The sequence below is a fragment of the Mrakia frigida genome (genome assembly GCF_051309035.1).
Source record: "Mrakia frigida strain ATCC 22029 unplaced genomic scaffold BDY24scaffold_4, whole genome shotgun sequence".
In the NCBI taxonomy this organism is placed as follows: Eukaryota; Fungi; Basidiomycota; class Tremellomycetes; order Cystofilobasidiales; family Mrakiaceae; genus Mrakia; species Mrakia frigida.
In genome coordinates this window covers 600,910-617,339 of record NW_027481277.1, presented here as the reverse complement: position 1 = coordinate 617,339, position 16,430 = coordinate 600,910, and the positions used below count along the sequence as shown (strand labels likewise).

The window sequence follows — 16,430 nt, the reverse complement described above, 5'->3', positions numbered from 1 at the left end:
AGGGAAAGAGGGAAAGAGAGAGGACAGAGAGGGACACAGAGCGGGAACGACTCACCCTCTCGACTCATCTTTGCGTTGGATTTGCTGGTCGTGCGACCTTTGGACTTCGACGAGAAGGAGGTGCGTGCATCTTCAAATTTTCCTGAGCTTGGCAGGGGTGCGATGAATCTTAGGAAGGAGATGAGAAGCGAGACGCGACTTGTTTGCCTCAACCAATCTCGACGCGCGTCGAACCGTCTCAGCTTGCTTCCCTCACCTCTAGCTCGCCCTTTCTCCTCTTCTCATCTTCTCCAACAGCCTCCGAGAAGATTTTCCCTTCTCTACTGGAATTTTAGCGCACTCCCGTGACGGGAAAAGAACTCGTCATAAGGAAGACGATTGTCGAAGGGGCCGGGGGAAGTCCGTCTTTCTTTCCTCTTCTAACACATCCCCCTTCTCCCTTTTTTCTTTCAGCAAGATGGCCTACAACTCTTCGTGGTCCCCTGCGATCAAGGTTACCCGAGCGGTTCTCTACACCCTACTTCTTGTCTCCTCCATCGGACTGATCGTTTCCTCGTTGAAGTTCGGCGTCGTTCGAGTGAGCTCTTGTTCTTCTTCTTCGTCGTCCTTTCCTTTTTCTCCTCCCACCCTTGCGTTTCTTTCTGCTGGCTTAGAGCTGAGCTGACTCGCCTCTTCTTGATTCTTTATGCTCTGTGCTTTTCCAGGGTCAGTTCCTTTCGAGCTCTCGTCGTCGAATCATCTCGAGCCGGCACCTCGGTTCAAGCTTCCCATCTCTGACTTCTTCGTCCTCTCTCTTCTTCCCCTTTTATTTTCTTCTTTCCTTTTCAGGTCAGCCCAAGTACCACCCCGACGAAGCTATCACCCTCGCTCACGGTCAAGATCAAGCTCTCTTCGCCAGGAAGACCTCCATCGACCTCACCTCCATCGTCTTCCCCACCCAAACCCACACCCACAAGCAGCACTCCCCCTCCCCTTCTTCCACTGGAGGAGTCGTCTCGTCCTACAAGTCCAAGGCTTCCAGCTCTGTTGCTGCTACCTCGCGAGCTTCTGCTTCTGCTTCAGCTTCAGCTTCGTCGACCAAGACCAAGGAGACGGGAATCTCAAAGACGAGCTGGAAGGCTAGTCCTACTGGACACCACGGCCGACCTCACCCTTCGTCGTTCCCTGAGCCTGGAGGAACCTGGACTTACTGTAAGACGAACAAAGCTCGTGAGTTGAAAGAAACACCCTCCCTTCATCATCATTGTTCTCGAGTCGATCGAGAACGTCGATGCCCCCATGCTAAGCAACTCGCTTCCTTCCCTGCCCCCATGTTTCTGTCTTGCAGGCCTCACCTACATTGCCGTCGCTGGTCTCGTCTCCTCGACCCTTGTTCTCTCTTTGCTGTGAGTTCTGCATCGCTTCTCTGAGAAGTCGGAGAAGAGAGCTGACCTTGCTCGACGCGTCGATCTTTTTCCCTTTCTTTCTGTCTTTCGGAATGCAGCTTCTTCTTCCCCACTGCCTACTCGACCTTCCTCAGCCAGTTCTGGTTCGAGCTCGTCGTCGTGGAGATTCTCCTTCTCGCTTGGGCTGGTACGACTCTTTCTTCTCCTCCGTTCATCTCTTCGAACCCCAAAGCTGATCTCCCGACAACGCGTCGCTCCCTTTCTCTTTCGATCATCATCAAGTCGTCGCTTTCCTCGCCACCAAGGAGGCTCGACTTCTCGACGAGTGTACTCGAGATACTTGGAGGAGTGAGTTTCTCTCTCTCGTCTTCCTCTCCCGTGCGAAAACTCGAACTGATCAGCTCTTCTCCATCCGTCGTTCGCCGTTTCGGAATCTCCCAGAGCCCGCCCTCCTCGCTTTCGCCTGGTCCGGATTCGTTCTCAACCTCCTTGCTATGGTCGGACTTCTCGCTATCGCCCTTCTTGAGAAGTCTCGAGGAAACGATCACGTTCGTCTTCCGTTCCCCTCCCTCTTTCCGTCGTTCAAATCGACGACTCTCGCTGATTCTGTTTCCTCTCGTGCCTTGTTGTTCGTTTCGATCAGATCTGGAAGGCCAAGCTCAACAACTACATCTTCGGAGAGCGAGGCATTCGACTCGACGACGACGCCGAGTCTCGACCTATCCTCGGTCAATAAAGCGTTCCTGTTCGAAGAGGAGAGATCGTCGGGAGGACGTGGCCCGATTGCTGATGGACGGAGGCATCGGGGAGGAGAGGTTGTTCGAAGGAGGAGGAAGGTTGGAAGGAGAGAGAGAGAGAGATTTTCAGATTGATGTCGTTAATTTTCTAGTCGTCGTCGTTCCTTCAGTTCGTTTCGTAAAGGCATCATCCCATCTCCTCAACCACTCTCCCCCCAGCTCGTAGGCTCCTTCGACATCACGAACACAATCTCCCCTCCTCCCACCAAATCTGAGTGCTGAAGGCGAGGTCCTTTGAGTTCTCTGCCGTTGATCGAGACCGACGCGACGTAGGGTCGTTCGTGAGCTCCTTCTGCGAGGATCCGGAGCTTGATGTCGGGTCCGTGTAGGTTTGGGAAGAGGATGGTGATGTCTGGGAAGAGAGGGGAGGCGATGATGTACTCTGACGAGGCAGCGTCGACTGGAAAGAGGAGGAGGAGGAGGAGGAGGAGGAGGAAAGGGTCGTCAGAACGAGAGAGGGACGAGGAAGAGAGACGAGCAACTGACCTGAATAGAATCCGAGGGAGGAGAAAAGGAACCATGCAGACATTTGTCCACAGTCCTCGTTTCCTAGCAGTCCCTCGGGTCCCAGACCGTAGTTTCCTTCCTCCACGGCAACCTGCAAGGAGCAACGAACCGTCAGTCGAAAGAAACGCGAACGAAACAAACGCGAACAAAACGGCGATGAGAAGAAGCGTAGCGTACCTGTCGAACTCGCTCAGCAGAACGAGAGGGAGATCCAGCTATAGAGTACAGGTAGGGGATGTGGTGAGAAGGTTCGTTGGTGTGATCGTTGTGACCGCTATCGAAGTGCTCGTCGAGAAACTGGATGAACGACTTCTTCCCTCCCTTCAGCTCGACGAGACCTGTGCGAACCATCACGAGGGTCAGCTGTGAGTCTCTGAAGATGGATAGCTTCGAACGCACCAGCGATATCGTGACAGACGTCGAACGTGTAGGCCCATTCGTCTCCCTCTGTCCAACCCTCTTCTCGTCCCGCCCAGCTTCCATTCGCCCATCTCGCTTCCATAAAGCTCGTTTCCGAGTTGAAGATCGTTCGATACGACTGAGAGCGGTTGAGGTAGAAGGCAGCATCTTCGGGGTGACCTGCAGTTTGAGCGATGAGAGATACGGCGTAGTCGTCGTAGCTGGAGGAAAGGAAAGGAGAAAAGTCAGCTCGAGAACGACGCGTCGAACGCGGAGAGAGTTGGAAGACGAACGCGTAGGCCAGTGTACGAGAGCCAGCTTCAGTATGCTTCAAACCAAAAAGGAGAGAGAGGTTCGTCAGTCTGGCGAAAGAAAGGGGCGAGAGGCAAGGATCTCTCGTCAAATCGAGCTGAACGCACCTCGTCTGCTCCAACGAAACCCTTCGCTTTGTACAGCGTCAGTCCTGCCCTGACCTCCTGATCCGTCCATTCTTCTCGATCGGCGTATCTATCGCCAAGAAACTTATCAAAGATTAGACCAAAAGGGAGGCGAAGAAGAGCAAAGAACTCACAACGTCGACTCGTCGTCGAAGGGAGGGACGTTGGAGTCTTTCTTGACAGCCTCAAAGGCGAGATGGAGATCGAATCCAGTGACGTTTCGAGTGACTGCCGAGGCGATGAGAGAATCTGCGTGTGTTCCGACCTGGAAGGAAGGACAAAAATGCTAAATCAGCCGCCAACGAGGGGAGGATAACGAACGGCGGAAAACGCGCCATGATGTTCGTTTCACTGTGGTAGTAAGAGAGAGGCGAGTCAGTTGAGGTCTTAGAAGAAGAAAGAAACAACGCTTACACGATATTCTTCCACCTGGAGCAGTCGAAGAGCGAAGATGCGGGCGAGAGAGAGTCAGCGTCGATGCTCTTTCGTAGAGAGGACGACGTGACTCAAGAGAACAGCTCACATCGGCAACCAGCCTCCTTCCTGATAGTCTTGTAGCATAGAGGTGATCATTCCGGAGACTCTCTCGGGAGCGAAGAGGATGAGCCAAGGCCACTCGGCTGTAAGAAAGAGGGAAGAGAATCAGTTCGAGGACGGGAGATCACAGACGCGTTTCTCAAAACGAACCTCGATAGGTATCCCAGATAGAGTAGCCTGAGTAACTGATTCCGTCATGAACAGTGTCGTCGTATCCTGAAGCGGAAAGAAGGCCGAAAGAGAGGAAAAAGAGTGAGCAATGATCTTCCACGCTTCGACGACTCCCTCCTCGTCTCGCCTCGTCTCGAAACTCACCGGAGTAATACCTCCCTTCCTCTGACACCTCGTACGGGTACTGCAGCGAATGCCAGAATCCAGTATAAAACACTCGTTCCCACTTCCCACCTCTCTCCCACCCGTCCTTCCCTCCCTTCCCTCCAAACTTGATCCTCTCCAACTTCTCCCTCCAAGCTCCCCTCGTCTCCCTCTCCGTCTCCTCCAGCGTCCTCCCCTTCGCTCCAACCTCCGTCTCGAGATTCCTCTTCGCCTGTCCCTCCGAGATGAAACTCGTTCCAACCCAAACCTCAACCTGCTTCGTCCCAGGAGGGAAGGCGACCCAACCAGAGACCTCGTCGCCTGAGGTGAGGGATGTTGAGTTTGGATGGAGAGAGGGCCCGTTGGAGGTTCCCCAGGAAGTAAAGGGGAGAGAGAAACGAGCGTGGTAGTAGGTTGAGAAGGAGCTGGCGGGGAGAGTTGGGACGAGGATCGAGTCTTGTCGTTCTGGATTCGAACCGGAGAGGGATTGAGGGTTCGAGGAAGGAGAGATGGAGAGGGTTCCTCCCAAAACTGAGGTGATGTTGGTTGGATCAGAGGTGATGATTGTTTTACGGGTCGACTGGAAGAGGATGTAGGGTGTGAGGGAAGAGGAGGACGGATGGAAGGTGTAGCGAAGATGACCGACGCGGGAAGCTGAAGAAGACGCGTTCGGCATAGATTGTCAGTTGAACGACGGGAGGTGAGACTTGCGACGCAAGCTCTACGTACTCGAGGCATGCTCTCCAGTGATCCAGCTTCCATTTCCGGCGTCCATCTCGACCTTGTACGACGTCGCCGACAGAGTCTCGTTCGAGTGTGAAAAGGGAAGTCCCCGGTCCTTGAAAGCTGGTTTGACCTCTCCCAGACCAGCATGCACGACAACCTGACCAGATTCTCCCATCCAGATGGCTTTTCAAAGCGGACAGAGAAGTCGCCGTCGCGTCAGAAGAAGAAGAAGACGCGACTCGAGCGGAGAGAAGAGAGACTCGCCTGGCTGATGGGTGCCTGTCGAGGGAAGAACGAATCCGAGTCAGCTGTAAGTCGAGAGATGATGTAGTTCCCTCTACACACCTTGAAACCCGTGTATACAGGAATCCGTCTGGTTGTAAGGTGTCGAGGAGACGAACTGAGGAAGAGGAACGATGGGAGACGAGTCGGTTTCGACGAGACAGCTTGAAGCGGAAAGAGCACTCACGTTCTCCCTAGTCTGAGCTGTCCATCTCGTCATGGCAAAGGGAGGTGCTGTCGGGTAATGAGATGTTCGTCAGTTGAAAGAGGAGTCGAATGAGACGGGGAGGGAGGAAGAACCAACCTGTCGATGGAATCATGCCTCCAGATCCGTTGGGAGTGTCACCTCCAGTTCCCACGGTGCTGAATAGTTTCAAACATCGAGTTCAGTATATCTAACCCCACGGAGAAGGAATGGAAAGATCGTACGGGTCGATGAGTTCGACGACGTCGCCCGACCACCATTCCATCGACTCGTCCTCCATCGCAATCGAAGAAGCTCCATTTGACCATCTTAGTAGGTGAGACACGAGTAAAAAGCTCCCAGTGAAGGTGAAGAGGGTTGGTTTCATCTCGAGAAGCTGGGAGAGGGATGCTGGTGAGGTCGAGGGAAGGAGGAGGCTGAAGAGGAGGCCGAAGAGAACGAGGGCACCGGACAAGAGCATCCATCGTGAAGACCTGGTAGGAGTCTAGAGGAAAGTATTTCAGCTGACTGCAGACGTTCGGTACGACAAGGAAGAGCTGCTGACCATCATAGAGATGGAGGAGTGAACGAGAACGGAACGATCTCGCTTTGATCCGGGGAAGGCAAGCTCGACGATTGAGCAGGGAAAGCGGAGAGCTTGGAGCTTCTGGTGTTGTTGACGAGATCAGAGTGGATTGAAATCCTGTGAAGTGATAGAGATTGGACCGAGAAGAGTTGATTCTTTTGTTGGTGAGGGTTGAAGCTTTAAGAGAAGAAGGAAGGAGAAGTTGAGCTTCGAGCTCGCGTCGCCGGGTCTCTCTTCGGGACATGTTCAGAGGGCTCTCTTTTTTTTTGGTTGAGATATTTCTCCTCCTCAAAGGTCAAGGGTACGATCAAAGAACATTCTGGTCTGAGATGGTTTTTGAGACTGCTTGAAGACTCCGTGCCTGACGCCGAGGAGGAGGGAGGGCTTCTTTGTACTCAACGACCACCTCCTCCCCTTCCCTCCATACAGCTCGACCTCAAGCTACCTCTCGTCAAGCGCGTATAAGGGTTCAGAGATGTGAGTCCAATGCAGAACAGAAGATATACGAGAGTCTAAAAGGCGAGGGAGCTCAAGGGAAGGAAGGGCGAGGCGACCTCCCACTCTGGTTCTCCCTCCCCTTCTTTCCAGAGTCACGACCTTTGGAAAGGAGATGGAATCTATCCTGAGAAAGCTTGTGGGGCTGTATATAGGGTCATAGAGTCCAGTGGAACGGCAAGAGAAGGAGAAGGAGAGCTGACCTCTTCCCTCGGTTCCTTCCTCCAGCTCCACGCCCTCCTTCCTCCCATCTCCCAACTCCCTCGCCTGGCACCACACAGAAGTCCGACTTGAGCTCCAGCATACGAGCTTCTCTCCTTTCCCCTCTCTCCCTCGTGGACGATGGTCAAACCGAAGAATCCGTCGAAGGGCAAAGGTCGAATCACTCCTCCTCCCTCGCCGTCTGCATCCAAACTTCCTCCTCCCTCCGACAACAATCGATCATCAGAACCTCCTTTCAACCCAGAGCCAGATCAGCATACAGAACACCAACATCAACACTCCTCTACCCGAACCACTCGTCACTCGAGGCTCTCAGCAGCAGATACGGTCTCCTCTGCCTCCCCGTCCTCCGCTTGGACTCAGGAACGATCAGCTTCGCAGGATAGGAGCAGCTCGAGAAGATCAAGCTCGTCGAGACCATCTTCCCAACAAGGTGCAGGAGGTTCAGCGGCAGCCGAGAGGAGAGAGAGTCTGGCCAGAGGGGAAGAGAGGGAAGGAGGGGAGGAGGAGGGAGGAAGGCCAGCTCCCCTCTCCGAGACACCTCGACCGTCGACCTCCTCTCAACCTGGACCCTCTCGATCAACTCGACGCTCTCTCTCCAACCCCATCCCAAACGGACCCTCTACCCTTCCATCTTCATCAAAACTGTCAACCTCAGCCGTCGCTTCCTCCTCTTCCTCCTCCCTCAATCGACTCTCAATCAAGCTCAACCTCTCCTCCTCCCTCCGCCCTTCCTATCCTCCCGCCCAACCCACGCAACGCGTCGCTTCTTCCTCTTCATCCTACTCCAGCAACAACCAGCCGTACCCTACTCCCAAATCCAACGACACCCACTCTGCACTCGGTCTCAAGCCAGCCTCTCCTTCCGGCTCCGACGACCTCGAGACCCAGGTCGCGTCTTTCTCGACGGCGGCTAGCATCAAGAAAGCCATCGAAGCGGCCATCTGTGTCTCGAGTGGTTCCTCTTCAATGTCGTCGATCGGATCGGATGGGGACGCGTCGGAAGCTCGGGATGTTGGAGATGAGGGAGCCATGGAGGACGACGAGGAAGAGGATGTTGCGAAGTTGGATCAGGAGGATGCAGACGAAGAAGAAGAGGGCGAGGAAGAGATGGAAGATCAGTACCTTGAGGTCGAGTCGGAGCTGAGTCCGGAGGAGTTAGAGTTTCGACGACTGGAGGCTATCGAGGAGGAGGAGAGGCAGATGCGTTTGGAGGGTGGGTCGCTTGGGTTTCTTTCTCGCATCGGTACCTGAGAGCTGATTCTTCCCTCGAACTGCTTTCGTCTTTCGCAGACGATTTCGATGATATCAACGAGTGGACGGATCAGGTCATGACGATGAAGCACCTTGTCAGTTCCTTTCGATCTCTTCCTCTCTGTCTTCTGAGCTCCCGTCCTTCGCAGAAAGCTGACCTTGAGCCTGTTTCTTCTTCGAACCCTCAGTACCCTACCTTCCTCGTTCACCCACCCGCCTACGTACCTCCCAAACGAATTCCAAGTCCTCGATGTACAGTCGAGCAGATCCTTCGCTTCGGGAGCCCAGACGACGACACCGAGGAATCACCAGCAAGATCGTCAACATCTTCACCTCCTCCCTCCTCGAACAAGCGTCCTCTCTCGCCGACAAAGGTCTACTCCACGAGGCCGTCAACGGCCAAACGTCGACTCACCGTCGCGTCATCTTCCACCCTCACCCTCGACCACCCTCAGCCTTCCTCCTCCAAACGACGAATCACGCTTCCCTCCCAGTCCTCCTCGACCGTCTCCAACTCCAAACCACCTCGAAATGCTGTCGCCTCATCCTCCTCGATACCAACCTCAATCACCATCCCCGCTCGACCTCCTCGAAGAAAATCGGTTCCAGCTCAACCTCAAGCTCGAGGCGCGTCCGTCTCTCCTCCACTCGACGACCACAGCGACGCCAGCTCGACCGTATCAGCATCCAGAGCAGTCGAAGGTGCCCGCTTCGCCTATGTCCTCATCCCTCAGCTTCCCGAGCACGCCGAACGAGATCGAAGGAGGAGAGAGAAGGGGAAGGGACGAGAGGTCGTCGTCGTCGAGAAGGAGGAAGAGAAGGAGAAGGAGGCCGATCTTCTTCGCATCAGGAAGGCTAAAGGGAAAGGGAAAGCCGTCCTCGTCGAGGTGGTGACGGAGGAGGAGGAGGAGAAGAAGCCTTCTGGAAGTCGACCTCGTTCGAGAAGGTCGAGGAGTTCGTCGGAGACCAAGGACGAGGGAGACGACGAGGAGAGCGACGACTACGATGAGGACCAGGATGCCTACGTCGACGTGGACGGAGAGGAAGATGCCAACATGGATTCGGACTTCGAGGAACAGCAGGGTTTTCGCATGCGGGAGAGGAGCAGGAAGGGGAAGGGGACGGCGACGTACTCGAGGAAGACGAAGAAGAGGGAGAGCTTGAAGGTCAGTTCAACAAGTCCTATCTCATCTGTTCATTGCTCTCTAACGATGTGGCTGACGCTTCTTTGGGTTCCTTTTCCTCAGCGTGCTCCTCAATCTGACTCTTCGTACGAGGACGACACGGACAAGGCAGAGATTCAGACACAGGTGCGTCTCGCCCTCTCCTCGCCTCTCCTTCAATCCAGATTCTTGACTGATCCCTCCCGCTTTTCTTCTTAGAACCCTCCTCGATCCTCCACCTCTCAAGACAGCGACTCATCCGAGCTCATCATTCTGTCCCCACTCTCCCCTTCCGCCTACGACCCACCCTCCCGACCCAAATCGCTTGCCGCCAGCCAGAGGTCACGCCCTACCTCCATCGCTGTCGTCGAAATCCGAGTCAGCAAGGAGCTTTCGATTCGCCTCCTCCCCGTCCAGGACCACTACCTTCGAACGGATCTTCGAGGAACGCCAATCGACGAAACTCGATACTCTCTCGTCACCCACCAGGAAACTGGATACACCGAACTCGTCCCTTACGCCGGTCTCGTCTCGTCGACGTGCACCGAGGAGGTCGTCGAGGAAGGACCGTCGCCCATGGAGGTCGAGGAGGAGCCGGAGGAGAAGCAGAAGCAGCCCACCGAGGAGATCAACGCTTCAGCCCTCGACTCGAACGACGACGAAGACGACGGAGAAGTCGTGCTCTTCCAACCCTTCTCGAGAGGAGCCTTCAAGGATCGGCCAGGGAAGAAGTCGCTCAGCACTTCCACGGGGAGGAGTGAGGAGGGAAGAGAATCGATGGAGGTTGACGAGGAGGCGGGAGAGAGGACGGAGGTCTCGAGGGTTCAGAGGACCAGGAAGAAGAAGGCGTTCCACGGCGAGGACGAGTACGACGAGAACGTGAGTGCGGTCCGATTCACACCTTATCCACGTAGAGTAGAACAGGACGAGTGGTTTACTGACGAGCTCGACTATGTATACTCGACTGCTCTTCTTCGACTCCTCGCCACTTCAGAACACGAGCTTCGCTTCCACCTCGACCTTCACTCTTCCTCCTCACGTCCCTACATCAGCCGGATCCAAGCCCAAAGCTCGACGACAGTCGAACACCCCGAGATATGCTCTCCTCGCTGTAAGGTCCATTTCGCTCCTTTTCTTTTAAATCGTTCTCGAGTTGTGCTAACGGCAAATCCTCTTCCTTCCTTTTCAAGCCTGGAGCCACCGCCTGTCACCAGTGCCGACGAGGAACCCTCCATCCCAAGGCTTCCTGCATCGACTGTGGAAACCGATACTGCAAACCTTGTCTTATTTCGAGGTCGGTCCCTTCGTTCGACGCGTTCTTTCAGGAGCTTTCAACGAAATCTAGACTGACTCGTTTTCCTTTCCTCCCTTCCTCCAGATACGGCTTGACCTTGGACGATATGGATCTCCAGACCTACAGCTGTGTGAGTAGGAGGAGCAGACGAGAGAGTATGAACTCGTGAGACGAGAGCTGAACCTTCCTTTCCTTTCCGTATTGGCAGCCCTCCTGCAACAACTACTGCAACTGCTCCTTCTGCCTTAACAGGAAAGGGTACCGAGGGCGAGCTGGGGCCTTCCGGGGAGTTCAGATCAGACACCTCCTCGCCGGAGCGGTGTCTCCTGGGACTTCGATTCAGGCCTTCTTGGACAGCAAGGTCGAGGAAGCTGGAGGTCAAGCTGCTTGGTCAATGCTGGAGGGATCGAGGGACACGCAGGACATGCTCGATGCGGCGTCGACGAGGATACAGGAGAAACATGGGAAGAAAGAGAACAGGGAGTCGACGGAGGGGAGGAACACGAGGACGACAAGGGAGGAGTCGGAGAGACCTGGAAGGCTTTATGGAAGGTTGAAGGGTGGAGATACTGAGGTAGATCTGGCTTCACTCGTGGGTGGAGATGGACCTGGGAAGGGGAAAGGGAAGACGGTTGATTCGTGAGTCCTTCCTTCCAAGTCGCGTCGTTTCCCCTCCTCGTTCTGACTTCTTCTTCTTCTCTCTTCCCCTTCTTTTCAGCGACGGAGAAACAGTCGAATCTTACCACTCCGATCCCGAGGAACCAGAACCAGAACCGGAACAGGAGGTCCTCGTCGTCGACGATGCAGGAGAGGAACAGGTCTCGCATCACCTCGAGGACGTCCCTTCCTTCCTCTACCCTCATCTACCTACCGACGAAGGTGAAGAAGAGGAAGACGACCCAGAACCCCTCATCCCACTAGCACCTTCAACCTTCCAACAACTCTCGGCCAATCGAATCGAATCGCCCACGAAGCTATCCCTCCCCACCTCGAAGACCTTCTCGGAGTTGACGAGCGAGGGAACGAGGATCAAATGGGAACCCAACGACGACGATATGGTACCCTACCTCTCAGAATTCCACCAACACAACCACCTCTTCCCATCCTCACCCTTGGCTTCGACGTCCAACTCCCTCGCCCTCTTCCCGCTCACGTCGACACCCTCCTCCCTTCCCAACCCCGACGCGCCTCTCCCGTCCCTTCTCTACTCGAGCGGGGAACAAGGCTCCTACTCTCCTCAATCCACGAATCTCACGACTCCCGATCAACGCATGGAGGACATCAACGATGGAAAAGAAGAAGCCGCGTCGTCGTCGTCGTTCCGAGAAGGATCGGTCGCTCCTCTTCCTCTCGTCTTCGAACCTGCAGTCCCTTGGGACTCGGAGAACACGCTGGGAGAGGAGTACGCCAACATGGTCTCGGGGGCGACGTTGGTCTGAGGAAAAGGGAGGAGGAGGAGTTGTTTTGGTTTGATCTTACGTTGCGTCCGTTTTTGTCTTTCTTCTTTGTCGTCTATCTCACGTGCCACCCGCTATCACTCTTCGCACCACCTCTCTACTTTTTTTTCTTACGTCTTCCTTAGTCTCTGTTTTCGTCTTCTTCTCCTACCAGCTTCGACGAGATTTCGCTCTTTCAACTTCGCGTCACCCCGTTCTCCCTTGTCTCTTGCTTCCCACCAGTCTTCTTTAACGATTTATGAACCCCTCTCCAGTCTCGAATCGAAAGAGTGCAAGATAAAGCTGGTATCGATCGAAGCGTAGTTATTAGTAGGTGTAGTATATCAATAAAACTCGTCGAGGAGTGAGCTCGGGCTGAAGTCCTCCTTCTCCCTTCCCTTTCCTCCTCCTCCCTCTCCCGCCCTCTTCCTCAATCCTCTCTTCCCAGTCTCGAACAGAAGACGAAAGGTCCAGCCTCTCTCTTCCACTCTACAGCTCCGACTTCCCTGGTACCTCCTTCGATCCCGAAAACAGATCCAGCAAGAGTCTCGCTCCCGCCTCTCCGAGCAGGGACGACGACTCGTCTCCGGTGATGTAGTAGGCCGCTCGACGACGGAGGAACGATACGTGGGTGGGGAGGTAGTAGTAGATCGAAAGGAGGAGGAAGGACGTGAAGAAGAGGAGGATCGAGTCTGAGAGGGAAAGAAGGGAAGAAGGAGGAAGGAAGGAGGAGGGACGTCAGCTTCGTCCTTTTCTCTTTGGTTTCAATCGAGACTCGCTCCTGTCCTTCCTCCCACATATTAGAGCTCTACAGAGATCCTGAAGATCCGACGGAGCGAAGCGGAGCTACTCACAAACCATGATGATCTCCCAGGTATCGAGCATGGCCAGTCCAAAGGTCGCCTCAAACCAGATCCGTTGACGCCAGAAGAATCGTCGAAGACCAGGGGGAGGAGGGCGATGGGGAAAGGTCATTTTAGGTTGGGAGCTGAGGGGCTGGGTAGGTAGAGGTTTGGAGGGAAGAGTGGGTTGGTTGGGAGTCGATGTTGGCCGTTGGAGGTGAGCTCGATTCGAAGTCACCGGTGAGGAGGAGGAGGCACGAGCTGAGAGCGCAGTGTTTTTTTCTTCACGACGCGTCTCAGAAGAAGTTTTTGCTAGGAAAGTGAATGTTCTGTGAGGGCTCTTTATCTTTGTGCGGAGGAGAAAGGTGCGATACGAGAAGGAAGGGCATCAAGATCCAAAAGCAAAACAAGGGTCGACGCGTCTTCCTTTGGCCTAGCCCTCTCTCTCGTCGAGCGAGATAGCAGCGGACCGGAGTCAACCAGGCAAAGGCGCTGCTATGATGAGAACGAGGGAAGTCGGTCAGCCGGTGTTCGAGAGAAAAGAGGCAGGACGTTCGAGAATCAGCAGCTCACCCATCAGCGCTGGCGAGTTCATATCTCCTTCCCTTCGGCGCTCGCGATCCTGTGGACGGGAACCTCAGCGTCCTTAGGTCCAGTTTTGTCTGCAGAAATCAAACGTAAGACCTTTCGATCAGTGAGGGTCGAAGGGGAGTTTGAAGAGGAGAAGAAGAGAGACGGGAAACGAACCAACAGCAATTCCAACGAACGTCGGGAATCTGTGGAAGTGAGAAGAGGTCAAGTCGGTGCTCGTTCAGGAAAGATTCGACAAATGGCTCGTACTGACCTGGGGATCCCTGTCTTCGAGAGCTCAAAGAACCTGTACGAGATGAGCGATCCGATGGGAGGAGGGTTCTTCCGATCGACATCCGTCATTCCTGATCCGACCTGCAGAGGAAACGATGGAGAGAGGTCAGAGAAGCTTAGATCGAGAGAAGCATAATGGTTAAATTGATCAATTTACGCTGAAGGTGCTACCACTGAAGGAGGAGAGGAGAGAGCAGAGAAGGTCAGACGCGACGAGGCGGGACGGAAGAGAAAGAAGACTCACCACGCCATTTCGCACTGCGAGGGATGAAACGAGACGTCGTGTTAGCTTCGGAGTACGTGAAGACGACGACGGATGAAACTGACCTTCAAAGAACCTGTGATTCCCGTGTACTTTCCCTTTCCGTCGACGTACGAAATCAAGAGCGCTTCCGCGTCGAAGAAGGTCTGCGAGGAGTGAAACGAGTGAGTACAGAGATGCAACATGTTCGAAGGTACAATGGAAGACTCACTTTGACTTTGAGGAGATCTGGGAACGAAGCAAAACAAGAGTCAGACGCGTCGTTCACTTCTCGTTCTTCATCCCCTTCGTCTTGAAACTCACCAGTCGATCTCGTCCTCTTATAAAGACTCTTCGGCTTTCGAAGCATCAACCCCTCTCCCTCCACACGCTGAGTCTCCTCCAGCATCTCAGCGACGTGCTCCCTGGAAAGAAAAAACGAAGGGGAAAGGAGTCAGCCTGCGCGTGGAGCTCGAGGGAGATAAGTCAGGCTGCTCACCTTCCCTCGCATCGCACATGCTCCAAGACTTCTATAACACTGTCTCGTCTCCCTTCCAATTTCCCGTAGTACGAGTTCTCGCCTCCGCCGAATAGAGATCCGGTCGGCGCTCCGAATCGTTCATGAAGGAGGGCGAGACGTTCTTCGAAGGGTCGGGTTGAGGAGGGAATATCGAAGGCCTGTCAAGAAACCCGAACGCAGGTGATGAGCGGTTTAATGAGCCTCGAAGAAGGGAGGAGGAAAACAGACCGACCTTGTAGGTGAGCTCGTTCCAACGAGGAGAGTTGTAGGATCGAACGATGCTGCTGGCTTCCGAAAAGGCTCCTCTGCCGAGGTAGATCTCTCCATCGAGATCCAGATCCTTCGGAAACTCTGGGTGTAGCGGTCGAAGAAAAGTGATCAGCGCAAGAACGCAGAGAGTGGGAGAAAAAAGGAAAGAGGGACGGGACAGACTGTTCAAGAACCAGTCGGGAGCAGGAAAGACGTTTCCGATACGAGAGACGAGAGTTTTTCCATCCCAGTATCCTCGAATACCATCGAGCTGGGTGTCGAAGGTGAATGAAGAGGATGAAGAACGTCAGTATCGAAGGTGAAGGCTAAACGCGTCGAGGCGAAGGGAAGGAGAACAGACGAACCTTCTCGCTCATCCAGTACCCAGTTGGGTCAGGACCTGATCCGTCGAACTTGTAGCTTTGAGCGAGTAGCAGTTTGGGTGGTGTACGAGTGGGAAGTGGAAGAGCATCGTCCAAAGTCGAAGGCGACGCGTCGGTTGACGGTTTAGTGACCTGAACCAGACTCAAAGCTTGAGGTCAGCCGCCTCTCAGGAAACGAGACTACCCGTTTAGATAGCTACCGACCTTCTTCGTCTTCACCACCTTCTCCTTCTTCAACTTCGTGCCTTTCTCAGGCCACCCACCCGTCCTCTCCCACTCGAACGACTCTCCAAGAACTTCCTTCAGATGCTTGCACGTCCGTTTGGGGAGAGTGACGTTTTGGTAGGTGAAAGAACTGCAGGTACAGGTGTAGTGACCTCCTGTTTCGTGCTTGAGCTCGTACGGTGTTGATGCTCTGGAGACAGAAACGGAGGGGGAGGAGCGCAAGGGGGTGAGCTCGATCGAGGCTGGAAGCGGAAAATCAAGAGCTTGAAAGGGAAGGACGAACGAGCCCTCGTAGAAAATGACTCCATTGAGAGGTATGTTGGTTACGGGAGTGATAGACGAGGTTGAGGTCTCGAGGGAGATGGGTGATGGAGGAAGAGACGACGACGAGGAGGATCGAAGGCTGATGAAGGAGGAGGAGGAGGAGGAGGAGGAACGATGGCAAGATCGCAGACGAGTTGAGAAGCCTGAGGGAGTAGGATGTTGGTGGGATGGAGAGTTATAGACTTGACGAGTCTGAGAACCTGAGAAATATCAAGGTCGGAGCAAGAAGTCAGCTTTCAGAGCTCAGAAGGAACGGAGGGAAGGAGAAGTCGAGCTCAACACTTCAGCCCTCGGAAGGAAGGACAACGCACATGAGCTAACCCGAGCTGATTTGAGAGCTTTGGAAGCTGTAGATATGTTTCCCAGTCCCTTGAGCGATGGTCTAAGACATGAAGCTGGTCCAATCGACATGTGGAGGAGTAGAGTGGGCGGAAGTTGAAGGGGACGAAGGGGAGAGCCTTTCGAATCGCTCGGTTCGCCCTCGTCTTCCTCAGTCAGGATTCCAAGAAAAACTAAAAATCGGAGAGAGGATCAAACATCTACTTGAGAAGAGACTCGAACCTACTATATTAACAACGAGGGATCATCCCTATGATTCTTGGAAGAGGAAACGGAAGTTGTAGCAACCGGAGAAAGGACGTCGTAGCACAACGGGCCAGCCGCGTCCCTGTTTAGCTTTTCTATATGCTCGTTCTACCCTCAAGAACCAAAACTGAAGCAGTGAATCTCGACACTTTGGTCTGATCCTCAAACGTCGTCGGTT

At 54.2% G+C, this 16,430-nt stretch overlaps 5 protein-coding genes across 5 annotated transcripts; 2 read left to right on the top strand and 3 right to left on the bottom strand.

Moving 5' to 3' along the window:
* The first annotated feature begins 393 nt into the window (after positions 1-393).
* On the top strand, positions 394-2,274 carry BDY24DRAFT_378249 (uncharacterized protein). Its single transcript, XM_076638900.1, has 7 exons — positions 394-578; positions 829-1,209; positions 1,328-1,385; positions 1,484-1,572; positions 1,668-1,733; positions 1,827-1,933; positions 2,029-2,274. The coding sequence occupies exons 1-7, from the start codon at positions 458-460 to the stop codon at positions 2,119-2,121; spliced, it is 915 nt and encodes a 304-aa protein (XP_076499952.1). The 5' UTR covers positions 394-457; the 3' UTR covers positions 2,122-2,274.
* Positions 2,275-2,322: 48 nt separating this feature from the next.
* Positions 2,323-5,870, bottom strand: BDY24DRAFT_412274 (GH92 family glycosyl hydrolase; the record flags this gene model as incomplete). The annotated part of the gene is made up of 16 exons (XM_076643033.1): positions 2,323-2,582; positions 2,669-2,780; positions 2,867-3,027; positions 3,089-3,309; positions 3,382-3,416; positions 3,508-3,595; positions 3,660-3,790; positions 3,942-3,954; positions 4,049-4,145; positions 4,213-4,278; positions 4,378-5,031; positions 5,107-5,286; positions 5,449-5,503; positions 5,573-5,619; positions 5,690-5,748; positions 5,815-5,870. The coding sequence occupies 16 exons, from the start codon at positions 5,868-5,870 to the stop codon at positions 2,323-2,325; spliced, it is 2,235 nt and encodes a 744-aa protein (XP_076499951.1).
* Positions 5,871-6,558: 688 nt separating this feature from the next.
* On the top strand, positions 6,559-12,294 carry BDY24DRAFT_378245 (uncharacterized protein). Its single transcript, XM_076638899.1, has 11 exons — positions 6,559-6,632; positions 6,879-8,088; positions 8,166-8,221; positions 8,315-9,292; positions 9,374-9,436; positions 9,509-10,168; positions 10,284-10,400; positions 10,480-10,583; positions 10,668-10,713; positions 10,792-11,222; positions 11,302-12,294. Exons 2-11 carry the CDS (start codon positions 6,993-6,995, stop codon positions 12,020-12,022), a joined length of 4,272 nt encoding a protein of 1,423 aa, XP_076499950.1. The 5' UTR covers positions 6,559-6,632; positions 6,879-6,992; the 3' UTR covers positions 12,023-12,294.
* Positions 12,295-12,298: 4 nt separating this feature from the next.
* BDY24DRAFT_378242 (uncharacterized protein) lies at positions 12,299-13,070 on the bottom strand. Its single transcript, XM_076638898.1, has 2 exons — positions 12,874-13,070; positions 12,299-12,711 (listed from the first exon to the last, which is right to left on the bottom strand). Exons 1-2 carry the CDS (start codon positions 12,992-12,994, stop codon positions 12,509-12,511), a joined length of 324 nt encoding a protein of 107 aa, XP_076499949.1. The 5' UTR covers positions 12,995-13,070; the 3' UTR covers positions 12,299-12,508.
* A 162-nt stretch (positions 13,071-13,232) lies between these two features.
* Positions 13,233-16,102, bottom strand: BDY24DRAFT_378239 (uncharacterized protein). Its single transcript, XM_076638897.1, has 16 exons — positions 15,979-16,102; positions 15,627-15,867; positions 15,323-15,533; positions 15,101-15,250; positions 14,919-15,006; positions 14,719-14,837; positions 14,466-14,644; positions 14,291-14,391; positions 14,199-14,215; positions 14,053-14,133; positions 13,970-13,983; positions 13,883-13,898; positions 13,706-13,806; positions 13,609-13,637; positions 13,435-13,523; positions 13,233-13,356 (listed from the first exon to the last, which is right to left on the bottom strand). Exons 1-15 carry the CDS (start codon positions 16,076-16,078, stop codon positions 13,453-13,455), a joined length of 1,518 nt encoding a protein of 505 aa, XP_076499948.1. The 5' UTR covers positions 16,079-16,102; the 3' UTR covers positions 13,233-13,356; positions 13,435-13,452.
* Between the last annotated feature and the right edge of the window lie 328 nt (positions 16,103-16,430).